General features: G+C 36.2%; 1 protein-coding gene across 1 annotated transcript in view; it reads right to left on the bottom strand.

Annotated features, from left to right (window-relative positions):
* ELL2 (elongation factor for RNA polymerase II 2) overlaps positions 1-20752 on the bottom strand; it is a 96236-nt gene that overhangs the window by 70520 nt on the left and 4964 nt on the right. Inside the window, exon 2 of the mRNA XM_043976290.1 lies at positions 5189-5236. Within this exon, the coding sequence (XP_043832225.1) occupies positions 5189-5236 (48 nt within the window). The remainder of the gene's footprint in view (positions 1-5188; positions 5237-20752) is intronic.

The raw sequence follows: 20752 nt of genomic DNA on the forward strand, positions 1-20752 counted from the left end.
TCTTTGTAATCTAGCTTTTGACCTCACTCAAATGAAATTGCTCTCTCCAAAGTTTAATGACCAATTCTGATCTTTTCTCAGTCCTACATGGTTGAACACTCTTCTAGTTTTTCATGGCATTATTCTCTCCTGCCTCATTCCCCTCAGCATTCCCCGAACCAGTAGAAGTGAAGACCACTTCTTGGTTTCCTTTCCTGGTTCATCATGTATTTCACATCTCCTAACTGTGGGTGATCCCCAAGATTGTCTTGGGCCCTCTTCACTTTTCTCCCTATATTCTTCTCTCTTGGTAACCTCATTAGCTCCCATAGGTTTGGCTATCATATCTCTGTGCAGCTGACTCCTAGATCTATAGTTCACCCTAGTTTCTCTCCCGATCTTTAGTGCACATCACTACTTGCCCACTGGACATTTCAAACTGGAAGTCCTAGAAACATCTTAAACTCAACATGTTTAAAACAGAACTCATTAACTTTCCCTCAAATCCCTCCCCCTCCTCTAGACTTTCTTATTTCTGCAGAAGGCACCACCCATCCTCCTGGGTTCATAACTTTGGCACTATTCTTACTCTTCCTCATTCTATATGTCAATTCCCAAATATAGTTGTTTCTACCTTTATGGTAACTCATATACGACCCCGTCACTCTATTCACAGAACTACAACTTAGTTCAAGCACTCATTTTCTCTCATTTAGATTACTGTAGTAATAGCCTCCTAATTGGTCTCTTTGCCTCAATTCTCTCCCTATTTTAGTCCATCCTACAGTGCTGGCAAAATAAGTTTCCTAATGCACAAACCACATGACTTTCCTATTCAACTTAAGTGGCTTCCTATCATCCCTTCAGTCAAATAAAAACGCTAGCTTTTACAGATATTACTTCCCCTCCCACACTGTGATCCAATGAAACTGGCCTTTTTGTTCTTCACTCAAAATATTCCATCTCCCACGTCTGTGCCTATGCACTGGTTGTCATCCCTCATGCCCCAAATGTACTCCTTTTACCTAACTCTCATAGGTAGCTTCCCTTAAAATAAAGATTAAATATCTTCTGCATGAATTCTTTTCTGACTTCCCCCCAAATGCTATTGTTCCCTCTTCCAAACTACTTTGCATTGTGTATGTATATACAAACACATGTATTTATTTATTTTTGTCTTGCCCTTTAGAATGTAAGCACCTTGTGGGTAAGGATTGCTTCATTCCTTGTATTTGTAGTTTAATACAATGCCTGGCATACAGTAGGCACTTATACTTTTGTTGGTTATATCATGCATTCTCTCTTACATCTAAAGATCAGAAAAATATTAGATATTTATTTCAAAAAAGCACCTCTAGAATACAAATTGCTGGGACCTCCCATGTTACATTATATTTTGGGTATCTAAAGGAATTGTGTTTTGCACTTAAATAGGCTTATGGGGAAGTGAACATGAAATTGAGAGGCTTAGCATGTGACTGATGTAGTCCTTTGATTTAAATAATTTATGGAGTTCTAACCAAAAAAAAAACTTAATCACTTAAAACTTTAGATATGAGCATTCTGGGTATGGGTTTGAGAACTACAAAGATGATTTATTTAATCAATCGGGATGTGAATACAGCATTTTTTCAAGAGATTTAGAAAAGGCTGCTGACACCTATCAGTTTTAGAAAATAGAATCCCCTATCCTTATTGGAACATTTCCCTGTTCCTCCTTATTTTAGCACTTGGTACTTTATAAAAAGGACAATCCCATTATGTGTGAGCTATTTAAAAAGAATATTAAAACCTATTCACACTTTGTACACTTTAAAAGATATCTGCAGGAACTATCGAAGACCAGGGAATGAAATTAATCAGATTTTTCACCAATTTAATTAAAATGAGTTACTAGATAACTTTCTTAACATTCCAGTTTGGATATATTTAGAGGAAAATTTAAACATGAACATGTTCAAACACAAAAGTGAAATACACTTAAGAGCTAAATGGAAGGTTCTCTTGTACAAAAATGGAAAATGGTCTCCTAAAGATATCACTAAAAAAAAATAATGGCACAAGCAACAGGGAAAATCTGAACCATAAAGGATTCAGCACAGGTCTTAGCAGGTAAAACAGAAGAGGTAAGCTTTCAGTTTTAAGATGCCATTGGAATTTTAACAACATTTCAATTCATCTTTGAATAGGTCTATAAACCACGCATGACAATTAATGCATATTTTAAACCAAGGTTAACACCTAAGGAATGTAACATTGTTAAATAATACTGCTGAATCCCTTCAAGGAAGAGGTATGAATAACTCAGAAATGTCTCAACTACTCCACAGAAAAAGCTATTGAAAATTTCCCTAAGAAAAATATAGGAACCTATCAAGTTTTTAAGTCTCATCTATATAGCACAGCATAGTAGTCAGCCATACATATGATCAAGAAGACCTGGGTTCAAGTCCTATTCCTGATACATAATATCTGTGTCCTTGGACAAGTCACTTAGCTTTTCAGTTGGCACAAGCTGAAACTATAACTAGCAGAAACTGTAATTCTTCATTAGTGAAGGATGTTTTCAAACTGGAAGTTTTCTATAGTGATGAAATGGGGGGGTTCGGGTACCCTTCCCACACCAAAAAAAAGCTCTAATTATCACAAATTAAAACTTCACAAGCAGATACTTCTTCAGGAAGGCTTTTACTAGTTTATTTTATTACCAGAGTCTCTGAGATAAAAATAAAATACAGGAGACTCACATTTATTGTTTCACAAATTTGCTGTGGGTTTTGCCAACCAAAGCTATCTTCCCAGCAATGAATCTATTTTTACTGAGCCCCAAAGTTGTACACAGAGCTCTGCAAAAGGGAGGAAGGGGTGGGTGGGTACATGTTACTAAACAATTCTGAATTCACATTGTTACCAGTCTAACTAGTTAAAATGTGTGTGGGGGTGGGGGAAGGGGAAAGGGGGGGAAGTAGAAGGGGGAAGAAGGTGTGTTCTCTGAGAAAGCAAGACCAAAAGTCAGATCCACCTGTTTCTCTCTTCCTTATCCTTTACTCTCCAATCCCCACAACAAGAGATAAAAGTTCTGAAAGGCAGCTGGAATGATTCCAAAGATAAACTTTGTAATTCTGTCCAGGGTCCTAGGAAGTAGCCAGTGTTTCCCAGAACTGTAAGGACTAATTTGGAATGCTGCAAACCTCAGCCTTCCACCATCTCCCTGGGTCAGGCTGGTATGGTTGCCTCTGGTTTGGTATCTCCCTGACCAATTATGTCCCCTCCCCAACTGGGAAGGAAAAGAGAAAATGGACAAAGAGGTTTGAGATAGAGTCATGTGTCTGCAAAGGAGGGACAAGTAGATTAGGCTCTGACTTTGACATTATTCTCCTCCCACCTCCTCCCTATGGTGCCAGTGAAAATCCTCAGAAAGTCTAGAATTCTATCCCTATGAATGTTAAGGATTTCCTATATATGCCTTGGGATAGTTTAAAGGATGCCATAAAGATTCATATATATAAAAAAAGTCTTGGGAGCCAATGAATGACATTAAGGACCCCCAGATTCATAGTCAAAAAAGCAGCGTTTGAATTCTGCTTATGCTCACTACCTTATTCGACCTTCAACTTCTGGTTCCCATGTCTGTAAAATTAGGGAGTTGGTCTATATCTAAGGTCCTTTTCAAGCTCTCAACATCTTGATCATAAATAAAATAACACTCCTTAAACTTTTTAAATGACTACATTTTCATTATCAATGGGGTCTAGTTTTAACAAATGCCTCTTCCAGAGTAAAATCCAACCTATAAAGCTGCTTCATCATCCATTTCATTTGTGGGGTGTCAGTTATGCAAATGTCAAAGGGACTGCATTATAAGGTTCCTATGTACATGGCTCAGCCCTAACATATATAAAGATTTTTCTACTAAAGAGAAATATAAAAATCTCCTATACCACAAATTTAGGGGAAAAAAAGTTCTTATAACTTGTTTCTTAACAAGTGGTTTGAATGGGTAGCATGATGTTCCTTGGTTCCTGGAATTACTAGAATTATAAAAAGGTGGATAGAACTTTTATTTTTCCAAAGCAAAAAAATAAAACAAAAAGCATATTCCCTTTATGAAGCTAAAATAAATAGGCAACAGAAATAATTATATGCACAAATATCACCAAACAGAAAGTGTTCCCCTCAACTTCTTTTCCTCTTTGGCAAGAAAATCAGCTTCCAGAAGAGTATGTATTTTAAAAAAAACACATAATACAACCAGTGCTTTATACAGGAATATAAAAAGGAGGGGACTTTAATTTGTATGAAGGGTATAACAGAATGAACCTATCTGCTTTCCCATACAATTAGGATTATTATATTTGATTTATTTAATGTTTACATATAGGTCATCAATCTTAATTGCAGGCTTGTCTATAATGAATATCCTATATCTGGAGCTTTTGTCATTATTGTAGCTAAGTGGAGCAATAAAAACAAAACTTTGCTATATTCTTTAAACCTGCTAGCACTATGGTGTAAGAAAATCTTCCATTCATACATTACATTTATACACTTTAAATGAAATTTGAAATTGTGCCATATTACACTCAATACTAATGGCAATTAGAGAGCCATCAGTTGTTTATAATTGTTTTTAATTTCTTAAGGTAAAGCACAGAATCATAGTACCTTGTGATGTAGACCAACGCTTCCCCACTATAAGAATACCTTCTACAGCATTCCTCAAAAGTGCTTGGTCAACCAACCTCTGCTTGAATAATTCCAGTGATAGTTTTGCAATATTTAATTATGATAAACTGGTATTTTTTCAATTTAAAATATTGATATTTAGGCTTTCCTTCTAATTCTTAATCCCTTAGGATAAAATCAAATGGAGCTGGAATATCACATGATCAGTTTTATATATATAAAACTTATAAAAATGATAAAGGAAAAGTAATCTATGTCCTGTTCTTACTATTAAAAATTATGTTAGTAATTTATGGTTTAGTTACATATATCTACTTTCTCACTTTAAATTGACAAAGGGTGAACAGTCTAGTGCTTATCAAACCAAACCATGAGCAAAGGATACCCAGCACCCTTAGCTATCATTGATTACAAGAGAAACAGGTGAAAAAACAGATTAGACATTTAAACATAATAGGTGAAATGTAAAAAACAAAACAAAAAACACTTTTCTGAAAAACTATGAAAGAAAAGGATTACTTACCCCTTGGAGTCCTTGAAACTGGATTGAAGGTCTGGAAGGAGTTAAATTCTATTAAAAAAAAACAAAAAAACAAAAAAAGCCACACCAATCAGTTTAATCTGTGTTACAGCAATACAGTAATATCTCTTAAAAATTTCAAATCCTTTGCAAATTTGGTAAGATCTAACAAAAAAACTTTTTATCTTACTTTTAACAAAATGAGATCACAGTAACATGATAAAAGATAACATTGTTTGAAATATAAAACCTAAAAATGTTTCCATTTTAAACTAATTTTTCTCCCCATACCTAGTTTATTGCTAACATGCCATAAGAATATATATATTTTTGGGGCAGCTAGGTGGCACAGTGGATAGAGTACCAGCCCTGGAGTCAGGAGTACCTGAGTTCAAATCCAGCCTCAGACACTTAACACTTACTAGCTGTGTGACCCTGAGCAAGTCACTTAACCCCAATTGCCTCACTAAAAAAAAAAAAAAAAGAATATATATATTTTTGCTTAGTTTCTCAAAAATTTTAGGACTGTGGGGGGAAAAAAGGAAGCCAAACAGAAATACAGAAATGTAGCTGGCTAGTATAAATTCAGTAACTAAATATTTCAGAACATTTGGTTAATACTTTGTACCATTTCCTTTCCCTTTTTATCATGGATAAAACCAAGGGCTAGGTTAATATATGGGGTGCTTAGATCTCCCTCTTCCCAAGGATCTAGTTCCAAAAGAACATATTTTCTGGTACAATATTTTCAGTTTTATTACAAAACTTCTTTGTGTCCTTTATAATGAGTTGAATATTTGATCAGAAATTTTACTTTTAAATATGTAAGTTTTGAAATATTTAATCTATCTTGGGACCATTTTTTTGGCAGGGGGGAGATAAATGCATCTTCCGAAATTTAGTTTTTAAAAAATGTATTGTCTTTCTACTCTTTTTGTACTTCCCTCACATCCCCCAATCAGGTTGTAAATTTAAGGTCAGGAATTGTGTTTTAGTATCCAGGAGTATTCATTCATTCAGCAGACATTTGTTAAGCACTAAGTTGGTTGTATCCAATCAGCGTTTGTTGAATTGAACATATCTATTCCATGAAGTGAATCTATACCTCATATTCAATGTAGAATAACAATTCTGCAAACAAGACTAAAAAATACTGAAAACAGTTTCTAGCTATAGTATTCACTTCTGGCACAGATAAAAACATACAAGCATGCACAAACACTTCTATGTTCTTTCTCATTGACAATTATTTGGTTATTATTTTAAATTTACAGTTTACAAAAATTTTTTTCACACTGAATGAAGTCAGTAATATGGGAGTGAGTCAATTAAACAGACGCAGGTAAATTAGCAGGGCATGCTTCAGAAGGATATCTCTATAAAAACTAAGGGAAACACCTATCTAGTTTTAATTCATGAAAAAGGACAAAAATGTTTTGGAATATTATTATATGGCAAAGTACTATGATGATTATGATAGCTAACATTTATATAGGCTTACTCTATGCCAGTCACTGTGCTAAGCTCTTTACAATGATCTCATTTGATCCTCACAACCACCTTGGGAGGTAAGGGCTATTATCTCCATTTTACAAAGGAGGCTAAGTGACTTGCCAAAGGTCACACAGCTAGTGTCTGAGGTTAAAAATATAAAAAAAGAAATGAACATAACTGCCAATTTTAGGCTTATCAATAAAACTGAAATTTCTTAACAGACAAATTCATTTGTTGGATTTGGGAACTATGGGTATAAAAATACTAATCTACCTGTCTGTATGTCTGTCCATTCATCCATCCATCCATCCATCCATCCATCCAATTTCTCCTACTGTTTTTTACAGTTAAACTGCCATAACTGAGATGGTCTACCCCTGCCTGCCTCTCTAAGGTCACCCAAAAACCTTTTAATTTCTCATATTCTTAATCTATCATGTAGAGAGATTATTATTTGTAATCTACACAGGTGGCTAGCTAGCTGGCTCAGTGCAAAAGGTTCTGGGATTTGGGAGTCAGGAATAACTGAGTTCAAATTCTTCCTCAGATACTTAATGACTCTGGACAAGTCACAACCTCTCAGCCTCAGTTTCTTCATCTGTAAAATGGGAATGATAAATATAGCACTTTTCTCACATGGTTGTTATAAGGATTTAATGAAGTAACATCTAAAGTACTTTGCAAACCTTAAAGCACCATATAAATGTTAGCTATTATTGTTGTTGTTAGGTCCTCTTGATACTAATAGACATCACTTTCTTTCCGAAACTGTCTTGTCCTCTGGCAATTTGTCCTACATCCTTATGTGGCTTTTCTTCTGCCTGTCTTTTCTTCTTTCTCCAAGCTTAAATTGTAGTTATCTCAAAACCCCCATTCTTGGTCTTCTCATTCCATATTTGTTCCATGAGGAAGCTCATTACTCTTATAGTTTTAGCTACTATCTTTAAATAACTTCCCCCAAATCTACATCTCCATTCTGATTCTATTAGCTCTCTAATCTTATACCTCCAAATGCCTAAAAGACATCTCTGTAAGCATAATGACTCCTTATATGAAATGTTGAAAATTGACTTTCTTTCCTCTCACCCTCCATCAAAAGAGGAGCCCTTTCCCTATTTCTACCAACCATGACTGAGCACTCTGGCCCTACAGACTCACAACTTCTAATTTATTTTTGGTCTTATTTCTCCTATCCCCAAATGAATCAACAGTGTAGTAATACTTAGGCCCAACACCATACTAAGTACTAAGAGAGAGACATAAATATAAGACATAATTCCCTGGCCCTGAGGAGGTTTTGTTTTTGTTTTTGAGGGTTTTTTTGGTGGGACCATGAGGGTTAAGTGACTTGCCCAGGGTCACACAGCTAGTAAGTATCAAGTGTCTGAGGCCAGATTTGAACTCAGGTACTCTTGAATCCAGGGCTGGTGCTTTATCCACTGTACCACCTAGCTGCCCCCTCCGCCTGCCCCTGAAGAGTTTATGACATAGAACAATGATGTATTAAACTATACCAATCATAAAATTAATAATTCTGAAATGAGAGATAACAGAGCAACTAGGACAAAGTGGATAGGGCAGGCTACAAGAAAGCAGAAGGAAGTGAGCTGGATTTTGAAGGATGGATAACAGTGAATGGAGGGGTAAAGCATGAGCAAAATCAAGTCAGGAATGGCTATGATGTCTACCAGAAAGAAACAAAGTTTTAAAATGGGAAATAAATTGATAGTTAAGAATGGAGGTGAAATTATGGAAAGCTCTGAAAATTGGGTAGGGAGTTTAAATTTAATGAGTCAGACAATAGGGAATCATTGTAGGTTCTTGAAAAGTGAGATGCTTTCAGAAGATAAACTGGATTGGATACTGGAAGAAATTGTTGATTATTTGGATAACTGTTGCAGTGAGATACAGGTGTGAGGTGATGGTCTGCACTAAGGCAGAAACTGTGGTAATAAAGAAAGGTAACTCTTACGAATTACAAAGTGGGGAAAATGAAGGATTATATTAAAGGACTGGGTTCACAGGATCATATATTTTAGAGCTAGGACGGAACCTTAACCCCTTTCATTTTACAGATGAAACAGTTCCCAGAAAGGTGAAGTGATTTGTTTTCCTTTGCTTTGGGCCCAGGCTGTTCCCCTTCCCCAGAAGCGTTCCTGAGGCCCCTTGGTCAATCCAGGTTTATCACTCAATTCCCTCATGACAACTCAACATTTAGCCTTCTAAGAAAAGTTCCCAGACGGTCTTCACCCCATGCTGATTACTCCTGAGCTTCTAGTTCCAGGACACTTAAACAATAATGTTATGCTAAGCACTAGGGAGACAGATTGGTGAAGTGGAATGAGGCCAGGACTTCAGAGTCAGAAGACTTAGAAATCTCTCCTTTGAAATTCACTAGTTATTTGCCTGACAAGTCACTTAACTCCTCTTATGTAAAATACCTATAGTACTTAATTGACAGGGTGACAGTGAGAATCAAATTAGATAATGCACATAAAATGTTTTACAAAATCTGAAAGTGCTATACAAATGACAGCTATTATGATTATTCATTATTACTGCTTTGTAATTTCTTCCATGATGTGTGACTTGACTCTCTAGTGATAATGTAAGCTCCTAGAAGGCAGGTACTTTGTCTTCCATTTCTATGGTTACCTAATATATTGTCCTCAGAATGCACTGAGCAGTAGCTTAAAATATACTTGCTGAATACATGAATTTTAGGGTTGTGAGCCAACAGAATGCTTTGCCTAGAAATTTGTAAAAAGGCAGTTATCTTTCCAGAATGGTTCAGTACAGAAATAGAAAGATGGAGAAAAGGACCTTTTCATCATCATTTTGGTATTTTGATTCTAAAGAAAGATGACTTTTACATAATCATTACGATTTTTCTCTTGTGTAGTTAAAAACATGTTGACATAGGGAAAAAAAAGCTCCAAGAAGCACCTCTCTCACTAAATATAATTCTAGTAACAAGATATTCTTCTTCTAAGGTATTCTATTCTCATTTTTCTTTTTTTTTTTTTTTTGGTGGGATAATGAGGGTTAAGTGACTTGCCCAGAGTCACACAGCTAGTAACTGTCAAGTGTCAGAGGCTGGATTTGAACTTAGGTCCTCCTCAATCCAGGGCCAGTGCTTTATCAACTGCACCACCTAGCTGCCCTGTATTCTCATTTTTCACTGAAAAATTGAAAATCTCACAACTAATAAAGGAGCCTTGCACACAAATTCAAGTATACCAGAATAAAAGTCCTTTTTATTAAAAAGCTACAACAGAAAATGTCTACAAGTAGAATGACTTAGAATAGACTCAAATATTGTACTGTTTTAAATTCTGCTTCCAGACTCAAATATAATTCTGGACTGTTGGGAAGGTGGGGGTGGGCAGAAAGTCTACTTTAGAGTCAGGAAGCCTTGGGTTCAAGTCACACCTCTGACATATACCTGTACTAAGTCAAGTCACTTAATTTACATTCTTCATCCCAGGCAATTCAAAAGCTATAAATTGCAAAAAAGGTGCTGATTTTGCACTGCTAGGGGGAGTCTCCTCAAAAGATATTCCAATGTAATCATAGGTCCAGCCCCATCCCACCTCAGTCTTAAACAAAAACAAAAGCATAGCTTTGCCTTTCTATGTGACTAGCTCCAAAGAACTGAAAATGAGTATTAATCAATCAGCAAGTATCTATGAAGTTCCTACTATGTTCTATGCAATGTGCTAGGCACTGGGGACACAAACACAAAAAAATGAATCCCTCTATGCAAAGAACTTAGATTTTAGTGGTGGAGACAAGGATGAATAAAAAATATATATAGCATTTGTACATATACATATAAAATGCACAAGGTATATTTAGAAGATAAAGAGATTAACAAAATAATAGAAGGTCTGTACACACAAGGTAGTTGGAGGGGCTACTAGTAGTTAGGAGGAATTAGGAAAGGCTTCATGTAGAAGATGGTGTTTAAACTCCATCTTACAAGAGAAGGACTTTCTGAGGGATAGGCAAGGAGAAAATACAGTCAAGGCACAGAGGTTGGAGATGGAGTATTATGAATGAGGAACAGAAGGGAAGGCCACTTTGCTCTGTCACTGTCAGGGTAGGGAAGTAATATCCAATACAGTTTGAAAAGTAGGATACCAGGGGACCAGGTTGTATAGGGCTTTGAAAGCTAAACAGAGGAGTTTTTATTTGATCATAGTGGCAATAGGAAATCAGTGGAGCTGACTTAAGTAGGGGAGTCATGTGGTAAGAGCTGTGCTTAAAGAAAATCATCTTGGACTGGAGTAGGGAGAGACTTGAGGCAGGGAGGCTAACTTAGAAGCTGTTGCAGTAACTTAGGTGAGAGGTGATACAGGCTTAAAATAAGATGGGAGCTCTGTGTGTGGAGAGAAGTGGTGAGGATGCAAGAGCTAGAAACAGCCAGATTTGGCAACTGATTGATATGTGGGATGAAGAAGAGTGAGGAGCCTGGGATAATGCTGAAGTTACTAACGTGACAAACTGGAAAATAGCAAAGAGGGAGGGATTTAGGGTAAAGTTATGGAGTCTTGACCAAGTTGAGGTTAAAATGTCTCTGGGATGTTGTTTGAAATGTCCAACAGGTAAATGGAAATGCAGGACTGAAGCTCAGGGGAAGACTGAGGCTGTGTATCTGAAGCTGGATCATCTGCATGGAAACAGATGACAGTTAAAGTCACAGGAGCTGAGGGAACAGTTGAGAGGTACATGGTGCATGTGAATGGGCTATGATGAATTAATAAGTCTTGTAAAGAGTGTTATTAAATAGATGTACAAGCATAAAAGATTGGCTGGTTATTGCAGCAAGAGCAAAGGCACCTGATGGACCACCTCTATGTTCTACTGGTGGCCTCTTGATGTCGAGAGAGGAAGGCCTCACTCAGAATGTTGGCTGAACCCCTGTGAATTTCTGGGAGAAAACTGGCCTCCAGGTAGTTCCTTGCCCAAGACACTCCATTTTCCAACTCCAGGCATTTCCACTGGAATTCTCTCCCTCCCCTGTCTAGCTGCCCTCATTTCCACCAAGCTCAGATAAAATCCCACCTTCTACAAAAAGCCTTTCCTAATCTCTTTTAATGCTGGCCTTTTCCCTTTTGTTGATTATATCCATCTTGTTTGTACACAGATGTTTCCATCTTGTTTCCTTTGAAGGAGGGGCTTTTCTTTGTGCCTGATACACAATAGGTATTTAACAAACGCTTAGTGACTGAATGACAGACAAGAGTTGCATAGGTTGAGCAGTTGTGATGCCATAAAATCACAAATCCATGGCTCTTAATCTTGGTTGGTTGAGAAATGCCTAATTATAATAATCAAGCTTGACCCAGGGAAGGGAAATCACTTCCCTCCTTTCTTTGCAAGAGGTGGAGGACGAGAGCATGGCAAACTGCAAATACTGTCAGACATAGATGGGGTGTTTTAATAGGTTTTAATAGGTAAGCTGTTCTGTTCCCTGCTCCTTCACTCCTTTTCCTTCTTAGAAGGGATAACTTTCTCTAGGAGTGGGAAGGGAGGAGAGATATGTTTGTAAATGAAAGTGATGTAGGAACAAAGTCTATCCATAAAATAAAATGAAATAAACTGGTTGAAATGACCAGATCTCAAAATTAGTAATAGATTGAAAGACTTATTGGCCAAGATAGCTGTCTGAATGGAAGCGGGCTACCTAATTTTACTTCAGCAAAACCCTAAAATCTTCACTAGACAGAACAATAATCAAGAAAACCAACGAGAAGTACAGTATAGTGACTTCTTCCATCCAGAGAGTACATAAAATGTCAGCCAGCAGCCCAAGGGCAATAGAAAGGACCACCAGGAAAGCTAGTGACAAAGACAAATAAGCTTGGAACCTCCCAGCTGACCAAAGAAGGGCCAGATATTCATAGCCTGCAGGGCTTTCTATCCTGAGGCAGCAAAGGCTCTCCCAGAAAGCCCCAGGGGGGCTATAAACCTACCTTGGGACCTTTAAGAGCCCTTGGCTGGACAGGATAACCAAGAGGTCCTTAATCATTTTGTTCTGACAGACCCAGAGGGCCCTGAAAATTCAATGCTCTAAATCTCAGAAGATAAAGGGGTGGAAAAGCCTAGACCTGGAAAGAGGTTATCAGCCCAGGAACCCAGGTGACCTAGGGCAAGACTACACCAGTTTGATCACCCCACCCAAAAAGCATAGCCTGTTCCTGGCACAAAACCCTAATTCAGGAAATAATGCTGGAAAGATGAAAAAAAACAAAGGAGTCACTGACTAGCATACAATTTTAAGAAATAAATGGAGAGCTCTCTCAAAAGGAGAGTCACTCTATAATATGGATGTTCCACAAGAACTACACAAATACTTAGAACATATAAACATAAGTCTCAGAGTCTCTTTACTATATATTCTAGTTTTCAGAGAGTTCATTACTTGGATAACAGTAAAGTTACCACTTTCTCTTTGTACGTCAAGAGCAGAACAAACTTCTTTGATCCTGAAGGGGAAATTAAAATAGAAGAAAAGCAAAGAACTAGAATCTGAAGGGTTGTTCTTCAGTTTGGGAATGTCTGAACAAATTGTAGTATATGAATTCAATGGAATATTATTAAGGCATAAGAAATGATGAAAGAGATGATTTCTAAGAATCATAGGTAATATGAACTAATGCAAAGGGAAGTGAGCAGAAGCAAGGGATTATGTAAGCATAACAACATAGTAAAGAAAAACAACTTTGAATGACTTAAGAACTCTCATCAATGCAATGAACAATTATGTCTCCAGAGGAACTGCAGTCAAACATGTTACCCATCTCCTGACAGATGTAACTTTTTTTTGAGAGGGCTATTATGTGGATTTATTTTACTTGACTATGCTTATTTGTTACAATGGGTTTTTCCCTCCTCTTTTTGGGGTTTTCAATTTGTGGGAAGGTTAGGAGAGAAGGGGGGGGTCAGGTTTAGAAATACTGATCCCCTCCCACAGGGTCATGGAAACATTTTTCAAACGAACAGAGCACCAGATTGATTAGTTTAGAAGAAAGCAATGACAAGTAGGACAATTTTAAAAGTGTTATGTGGAATGTATTATATGCTTAAAAAATACTCAAGCAGTATGAAATATTCAATTCTCTTTTTGTGCTGTATGTGGAAATACCCATTTGGGGGTGTTTACATTCAAAATTTAAAAGTAATTAAAAAAAATAATTGGGTTGACTTCAGCTCTGAAGTTCTCTACTGCTATGCTATCTCTACAGATCTAACCTTACTTAACCCAAGCTGTTCAATATTTTTATTAAGAACTTGGATGAGGGGCAGCTAGGTGGCGCAGTGGATAAAGAACAGGCCTTGGATTCAGGAGTACCTGAGTTCAAATCAGGCCTCAGACACTTGACTTACTAGCTGTGTGACCCTGGGCAAGTCACTTAACCCCCATTGCCCAGCCAAAAAAAAAAAAAAATTTAAAAAAAAAAAAAAAAGAACTTGGATGAAGGAATAAATGTCATATACTTATAAAAATCTGCAAAGGAAAAATAAGGCCAAAGGTCATATAATTTTGGACGGAGCAGAAAGGATACAGGACAAAAGCATTTATTTGCTCATGTTATGAATTCTATTTTGTTAAGAGTTAGGGAGTTAAATAAAATACTGCCCCTTATGTTGTATGCTTATTCAATTATTTTTTATTGTAAAGAAAATTAAGACAACAGTTGTGCTAAAAAGATCTGTCAGCCTTCTGTGGCTGTACAAAAAGTGGAAAGGACTGCCATGGTAGATATTGGGTTCCAGGTCTCTGGAGGTCTTCAAGTAGCATCTAAATTCCTAACTGTCTAGAATGATTTAGAGGAAATTCTTGCTCAGGCAGAAGTTAGATTAGGAGATTAGGATGCTCCTTCCAACTCTGGAATAGTTTGTGGTTCTATGTTGCTGAGAATCCCTGGCAGATTTCCCCTTTCTACCTCAGCACGTTTCTAGGTTGCCTCATGCTACCATGATTTTTTTTATGGCATATAAGAAACTTCATACTAATGTAAAAGGACACTTCCATCTATCTCAATGCTTTTGCTCTGACAAACAATAACAAATTTTGTAGGCCAGCATAGTCTTTGATTCGTCTCTAAGGCTGGGTCAATGTTTCCAAACTTTCGTCTATAGAAATCTGGTGTTTGAAGACTGATGAATTCAGCAGGTTTTCCTTTTCTTAGTGGAGAGGAGGTGAATTTTAAAAGCAGAACGAGTTATAGAACTCATTGAGGCATGGCCAGTCTGTTGATTTTTTTTTTTTTTGCTACTTCACTTTCATAACAAAGGAAAGTAATCTGCTATTTTGATATTATTCTTGCCATTCTCTCTCTCAGTATTAACAGGTAGATGTATCCATTTCACAAGATAATTTTAAAAGAAGTGTGGTCTATATGAACCATCACCATCATTGGCTAGTCTTTTTCCTTTTCTTCATCCAAAGACCAAAGGTTGGTGGCAAATAACTTCTTTCTTTTGCAACAAAGAAAAAAGTCTTAAATTTAAGTCTGATGTTTCCTGCTCCTGTGATTGGCTAATTATGAACAGTTAGGATATAGAGGTTTTGATAATTTAGTAGAACAGATCATGTTCCCTCCCTAAGGAGTCTATTTTATATACTATTCTAATAAATTTTTATTTATGTATATATTTAATATTAATATAATATTTGATGAAATTACTTTTAAAAATACTTTATTTTTGGCAACTTCACTAACATAAATGTAGTCAATGTAATTAAATATTTATGGGGAAGGGGGCATCTAGGTGGCACAGTGGATAGAGCACCAACACTGGATTCAGGAGGACCTGAGTTCAAATCTGGCCTCAGACACTTGACACTTACTAGCTGTGTGACTCTGGGCAAGTCACTTAACCCTCATTGCCCTGAAAAAAAAAAATCTATGGGCAAATATGCCTAGGGGCAATGGTAGCAGTGGGTGAGAGGAAATGCTTAATAAAACACCAACAGCCTTGTGGTAAAATCAAAATAGAACCAACCAACCTTTACTTTCCCGGGTTCATGGGAGGAGAGGAGATTAGAATGACAACATGCATTATGAAGACAACAGAGAGTCCAGATTCTAGCAGGCTAAGAAGTCTCTTTATAGTAAACTCTTACTAAAATACTCCTAAAAGGGTCAAAGGGTCAGAAAAACCAGACTATTGAGCAGCAGCAGCAGCAACTATATAAATAGTATTTTAAAGTTCGAAAAGCATTTTACAAATCTCGTTTTATCTTCACAACAATCCCGGGAAGTAGGTATTATCCTCATTTTATAGGTGAAGGCAACAGAGGTAAAGGGACTTGCCTAGGGTCACACAGCTTGTTCAGTGTCTAAAGTTGCATTTTGAACTGAGGTCTTCCTTGTCTCCAGGCCCAACGCTCATGCTACTATGCTACCTAATGTATCCTAACTCTTCTCTGCAGATGTGTAAGAGCCACACTCAGCAATTTAAGTAATTATACAGTTTATCCAGTAAAGAAAAACTGACTGATTTCTAGTTATTACAGAAAGCCCAAAGATTTAAGAGAATTAAAAAAAAAAAGGATCCATTCTCTGTTCCACACAGCAAAAATGATAAGGTTTTTGTTTCTTTTGGAATTTGGATTCAAATCCCCCATCCAAGACAGACAACTGTAACTTAAAGTCTTAAATGGATACCTGAAGTGACTTCTCCAGGGGTACGTAGCTAATGTGGATCAGAGGAAAGACAAACTCAGCTTTTCCTAACTCCAAGGCCTGTCTTCTACCACTATATTACCCGTCATTCTATAAGGAAGAATACTACTAAATGATGGCTACTGAAAAGCTATATGTATTGGAGGCGGAACATTAAGAACAAAGTCAAAGATTTTAGCACTGTTTCAATGTTAGGATTTTAAATGGCTCAATTTAAGAGACATTTTTATCTGTACCATTAGCTAAACAAAAAAAAATGAGTTCTTGTGAATCACCTACTTTGTACCTGCTAGAGTATAGTAGCCTTGTCTTTTTTTCAAAAGAGATCCATTTTGGCCTTTTAGTTGTCCGTTCCTCATAAAGGAAAAAATAGTTCTATGATCAAGACCAATTGAGTGAAAGATATAGAGAGTAAAATGGCAAAATAAGCTTTCCTGAGAGGTAGGGTGATACTGAGGAAAGAGGGCTGAATCTGACAGAAGGAGCCTAGGTTTGAATCCTGGCTCTTCCACTTCACTGCCTGCCTGACCTTGGGCAAATTAAATTATCTAGGCCTTGGTTTATCTGTAAAATGAGGAGATTGTAATAGGTAACTTCTAACGCCCTTTCTAACTCTCAATATACAGGCCTATGAAAAGGCATGTGGTTTTATAAGGAAAACTTAGAAAACTTCCCTAGCTTAAGGGAGAGTCCATAGAACTCAGCTTCCAAAAACATCTCCATTGCTATTATACACATATTGTAACTATAAAATGTAACACGTTGGTTTGCTGATAGTTAAAGAAAACTTGGCATTGTTTTAATATATGGAGAGTATTTAGGAGGTAACACTGAGCTAAAGTCATGGTTATCCTCAATACTAACCTGGTTCTAAATAATATGATAATGTTTTCTATCCCCTAAAATATTTTAGAAGAAAAACCTACAATATAGATATAGTTACTAAAAAATTGGATTTTTCATTTGTAAAGGATATGTTCATTTATTCAGCAAGTATGTATTAAGAATAAACAGTTGGGGAGGGAAGAGGTCTATATTCCTTGTTAAAAAGTGCAAACAATTTCCACACCATTAAAACCATAAATAGGGGCAGCTAGGTGGCGCAGTGGATAAAGCCCTGGCCCTGGATTCAGGAGGACCTGAGTTCAAATCTGGCCTCAGACACTTGACACTTAGTAGCTATGTGACCCTGGGCAAGTCACTTAACCCTTCAGTGCCCTGCCCAAAAAACCTCCCAAACCATATATAGTCCACTTCATAATTCTGATACCCACAAGCCTTAAAGAAACTGTCCTTCACAACAAATAAGTTTATGATTCAATTACATTCTTGTTTTCTCTCAAGATATAGGATATATTATTTTATAGATCTTATACCAGTACCTTCTTATTAATATTTTTATTGAAGCAAGAAATATCTATTAAATTACTCAACTAGCCTTTTACTGTATGTGATCCAAGATCAGTCAGTCATTCAACAAACACTTAAGTACCTACTATGTGACAGTCACTGCACTAAGCACTGGGAATACAAAGAAAGGCAAAAGAATCCCTGCTCTGAAGGAACTCAACCTAACAAGGGAGACAACATGCAAATTACTATGACAAACAAGCTACATACAGGATAAATAGGAAATAAACAGAAGGAAGTCATTAGAATTGAGAAGCATAGGGAAAAGCTTCAGGTGGAAGGTGAGTTCTTAGCTGTGACTTCCAGGAAGCCAGGAAAAGTTTTTGTTTCTCTTATTTGATTGGCCTAGATCTGTAATTTTATCCTCTATCGACACAGGATAAAATCTTGACAGGCAGTATCAGTGGAAATGAAAAAAAAAAAAATATATATATATTTTAAATGGGAGTCATGTAAAAGTGTCTTCTCCAGTAAATATTTAAATCCCAAAGTGAGTAAGTGCATCTAAAATGAAAATTTAATCTATTGGACTGTTCTTGCATAGATTTTCTGTTGTCAAACTCTTTGACAGGTCAAACCCTATCCAGTGAATAAGGTTCATTGTTTAGTAGAAAAATTTTCTGGCAGGTTACCTCAACAGACTATGAACCAAGTGTTGCTAACTGGACCTTTTATAGCTTTTAAAAAATGTATTGTAAAAGCTTTATGTACTGGATTAGTGTGTATGTGTTTTTAAATTTCCTTAAAGAAATTCTCAAACTAAAGGGGAATGAGACAATCAAAAGACATGGGAGAACAGAGATGGAGGGGCAAGGGAAAATAACAATGACTTCTTTTTTTCAATAGTTTAATTAGACTTAGAAATGGAGCTTCAAATTATAAATAAGGGCATATACCACAGTAGTGTTACTTAACTTTATAACTACAATGGTTATCATCTTCAAGTAAGAAAAAGATTTTTCTATTAACAGAAATCTCTGGAAGTGTTAAGTATATTAATTTATAGAAGTTATGCAATTAAGGCTACCAAAAAGGACTTAAAACACCTATCTCAAACTCTAAATCCTCTTAGTTATGAGGGAAAAAAGGCAGACAAAAAAATACACATTACATCCAAGATTTCCTTTCAGTTTGACTTAAGAAATATTTCCTAATTTCAGAGTCTGATATTTTTCTTGGTGGAAAATCACTTTTCAAACCTTCACCCAAACAAACCACTTATCTAATCATCCTTTAACTTAGCTGAAAAAATTTAGTCTGTCACTAAGCTTTAACACTGGAAGGACTGTTAAAAATCTAGAGCCAAGATCTGTAGATTTGCTTTCAGTCATCTAAAGGTCATTTACGGTTTGATAGCAGACACATTCTCCGATAAGGAAAGCTGAAGCATGACCCTATTTGTCTATATTAATAATTTAATTACTTACAGTACCAGTAGAACAAATTTCTCATTTTGAAAATGCTGGCTAAATGTTCTATATTCAAATAGGAGCAACCAATTACTTCTGGGCTTAAGTTCCTGGATTTTGATTACATAAAGCTTTAAATCATTTATATGAAAAAAAATTTTTAATTAAAAAAAATAATTTATATGCTTGTTATTTAAGGTTCTGTCTTTCTCCCCTCTATCCCATACTTAAATGACAACCAGAGATTCTGTCGAATGGGTTCCAGGTATGTACTTTCCAAGCTGTCAGTGGAATCCTTAGAACCAGTTCTTCCTGAAGGTTTAACATAGCCCATTGATAGCAATAACTCCATAGCCAAGCAAAATAGAGTTACAGCCTTCCCATGTAACTCTGGCCTGGATTATGTTTCATATTTCCCAACAGTGATTTTGACGTGAAAAACCAGTTAGAACCGTGCTATGATGCTACCTGCTTTTTAAAAGTTTTTTTTTTTTTTAAAACAACTCAAGGAGATTAGGTGAAATTAAGAAAATAATTTAGCCAGGTATGTTTTTAAAAAATACTTTGAAATTTTCTAAAAAATCACCAACACACAAAAAAGGAAAAAGATTAGGTCATTTAAAATGCATTACCACTTGAGATACCTTTCAGAAACTTCTTTCTTTTTTTTTTTTTAAGTGAGGCAATTGGGGTTAAGTGACCTGCCCAGGGTCACACAGCTAGTAAGTATCAAGTATCTGAGGCCGGATTTGAACTCAGGTACTCCTGAATCCAGGGCCGGTGCTCTATCCACTGTGCCACCTAGCTGCCCCCTTTCTTTCTTTTTTTAACCTAGTTTCCAAACACATCCAGCCAAAACTAAGAAATAGGCTGTACTCTTTGTAAAGTAAGGAGAAGGGTCTGACTATTGCAAAATTACACCAATGACTCAACAGTTGAAAATTATATTTTAGAACCTTTATGAACTTACACTCTGATCACAATCTGACAAGCTAAAATAGAGCTGTAAAGGCTGGATCCTGTGCTTATTGTTACTAAGCATATTAATTATTATTTCAATATGTAAATGACCCAATTGTGTATGTATTCATGTATGTATACATATACATATACACACATATGTAATATTTCACCTTCCAGTTTCACCATCCAAGTTCTAACTTTTCAGACAATCAGGATACTTTTTTTCAGAACAATCTTTCAGTTATCACTGAATGATCTATTCCTATGAATTCTCTACTACATGAAATCTTAAGCTTGAGATGAAGGTTTGCATTTTAAATTATTTTCAATTTAAAAATCCATATAGATAATTTACTGAATGACAACTTTTGCTATTTTAAGTGAAGAGGGATTTTTGTTAATTGTGCACAAACCATATTTATATGATACTGAGAAATGTTAGTAAAAATTAGAAATAGAAAATTGATGGAAGTGAGGGAAGATGACAAACAAGAAAAAGAGAATTAAGTCAAATCAAGAAGCATTTATCAAATTTATTCAATCCTACTATGTGCTTGGCATAGTGCTGGGGATACAAGGAAAGGCAAGAATTG

This window comes from Dromiciops gliroides, chromosome 1, assembly GCF_019393635.1.
Source record: "Dromiciops gliroides isolate mDroGli1 chromosome 1, mDroGli1.pri, whole genome shotgun sequence".
Classification (NCBI taxonomy): domain Eukaryota; kingdom Metazoa; phylum Chordata; class Mammalia; order Microbiotheria; family Microbiotheriidae; genus Dromiciops; species Dromiciops gliroides.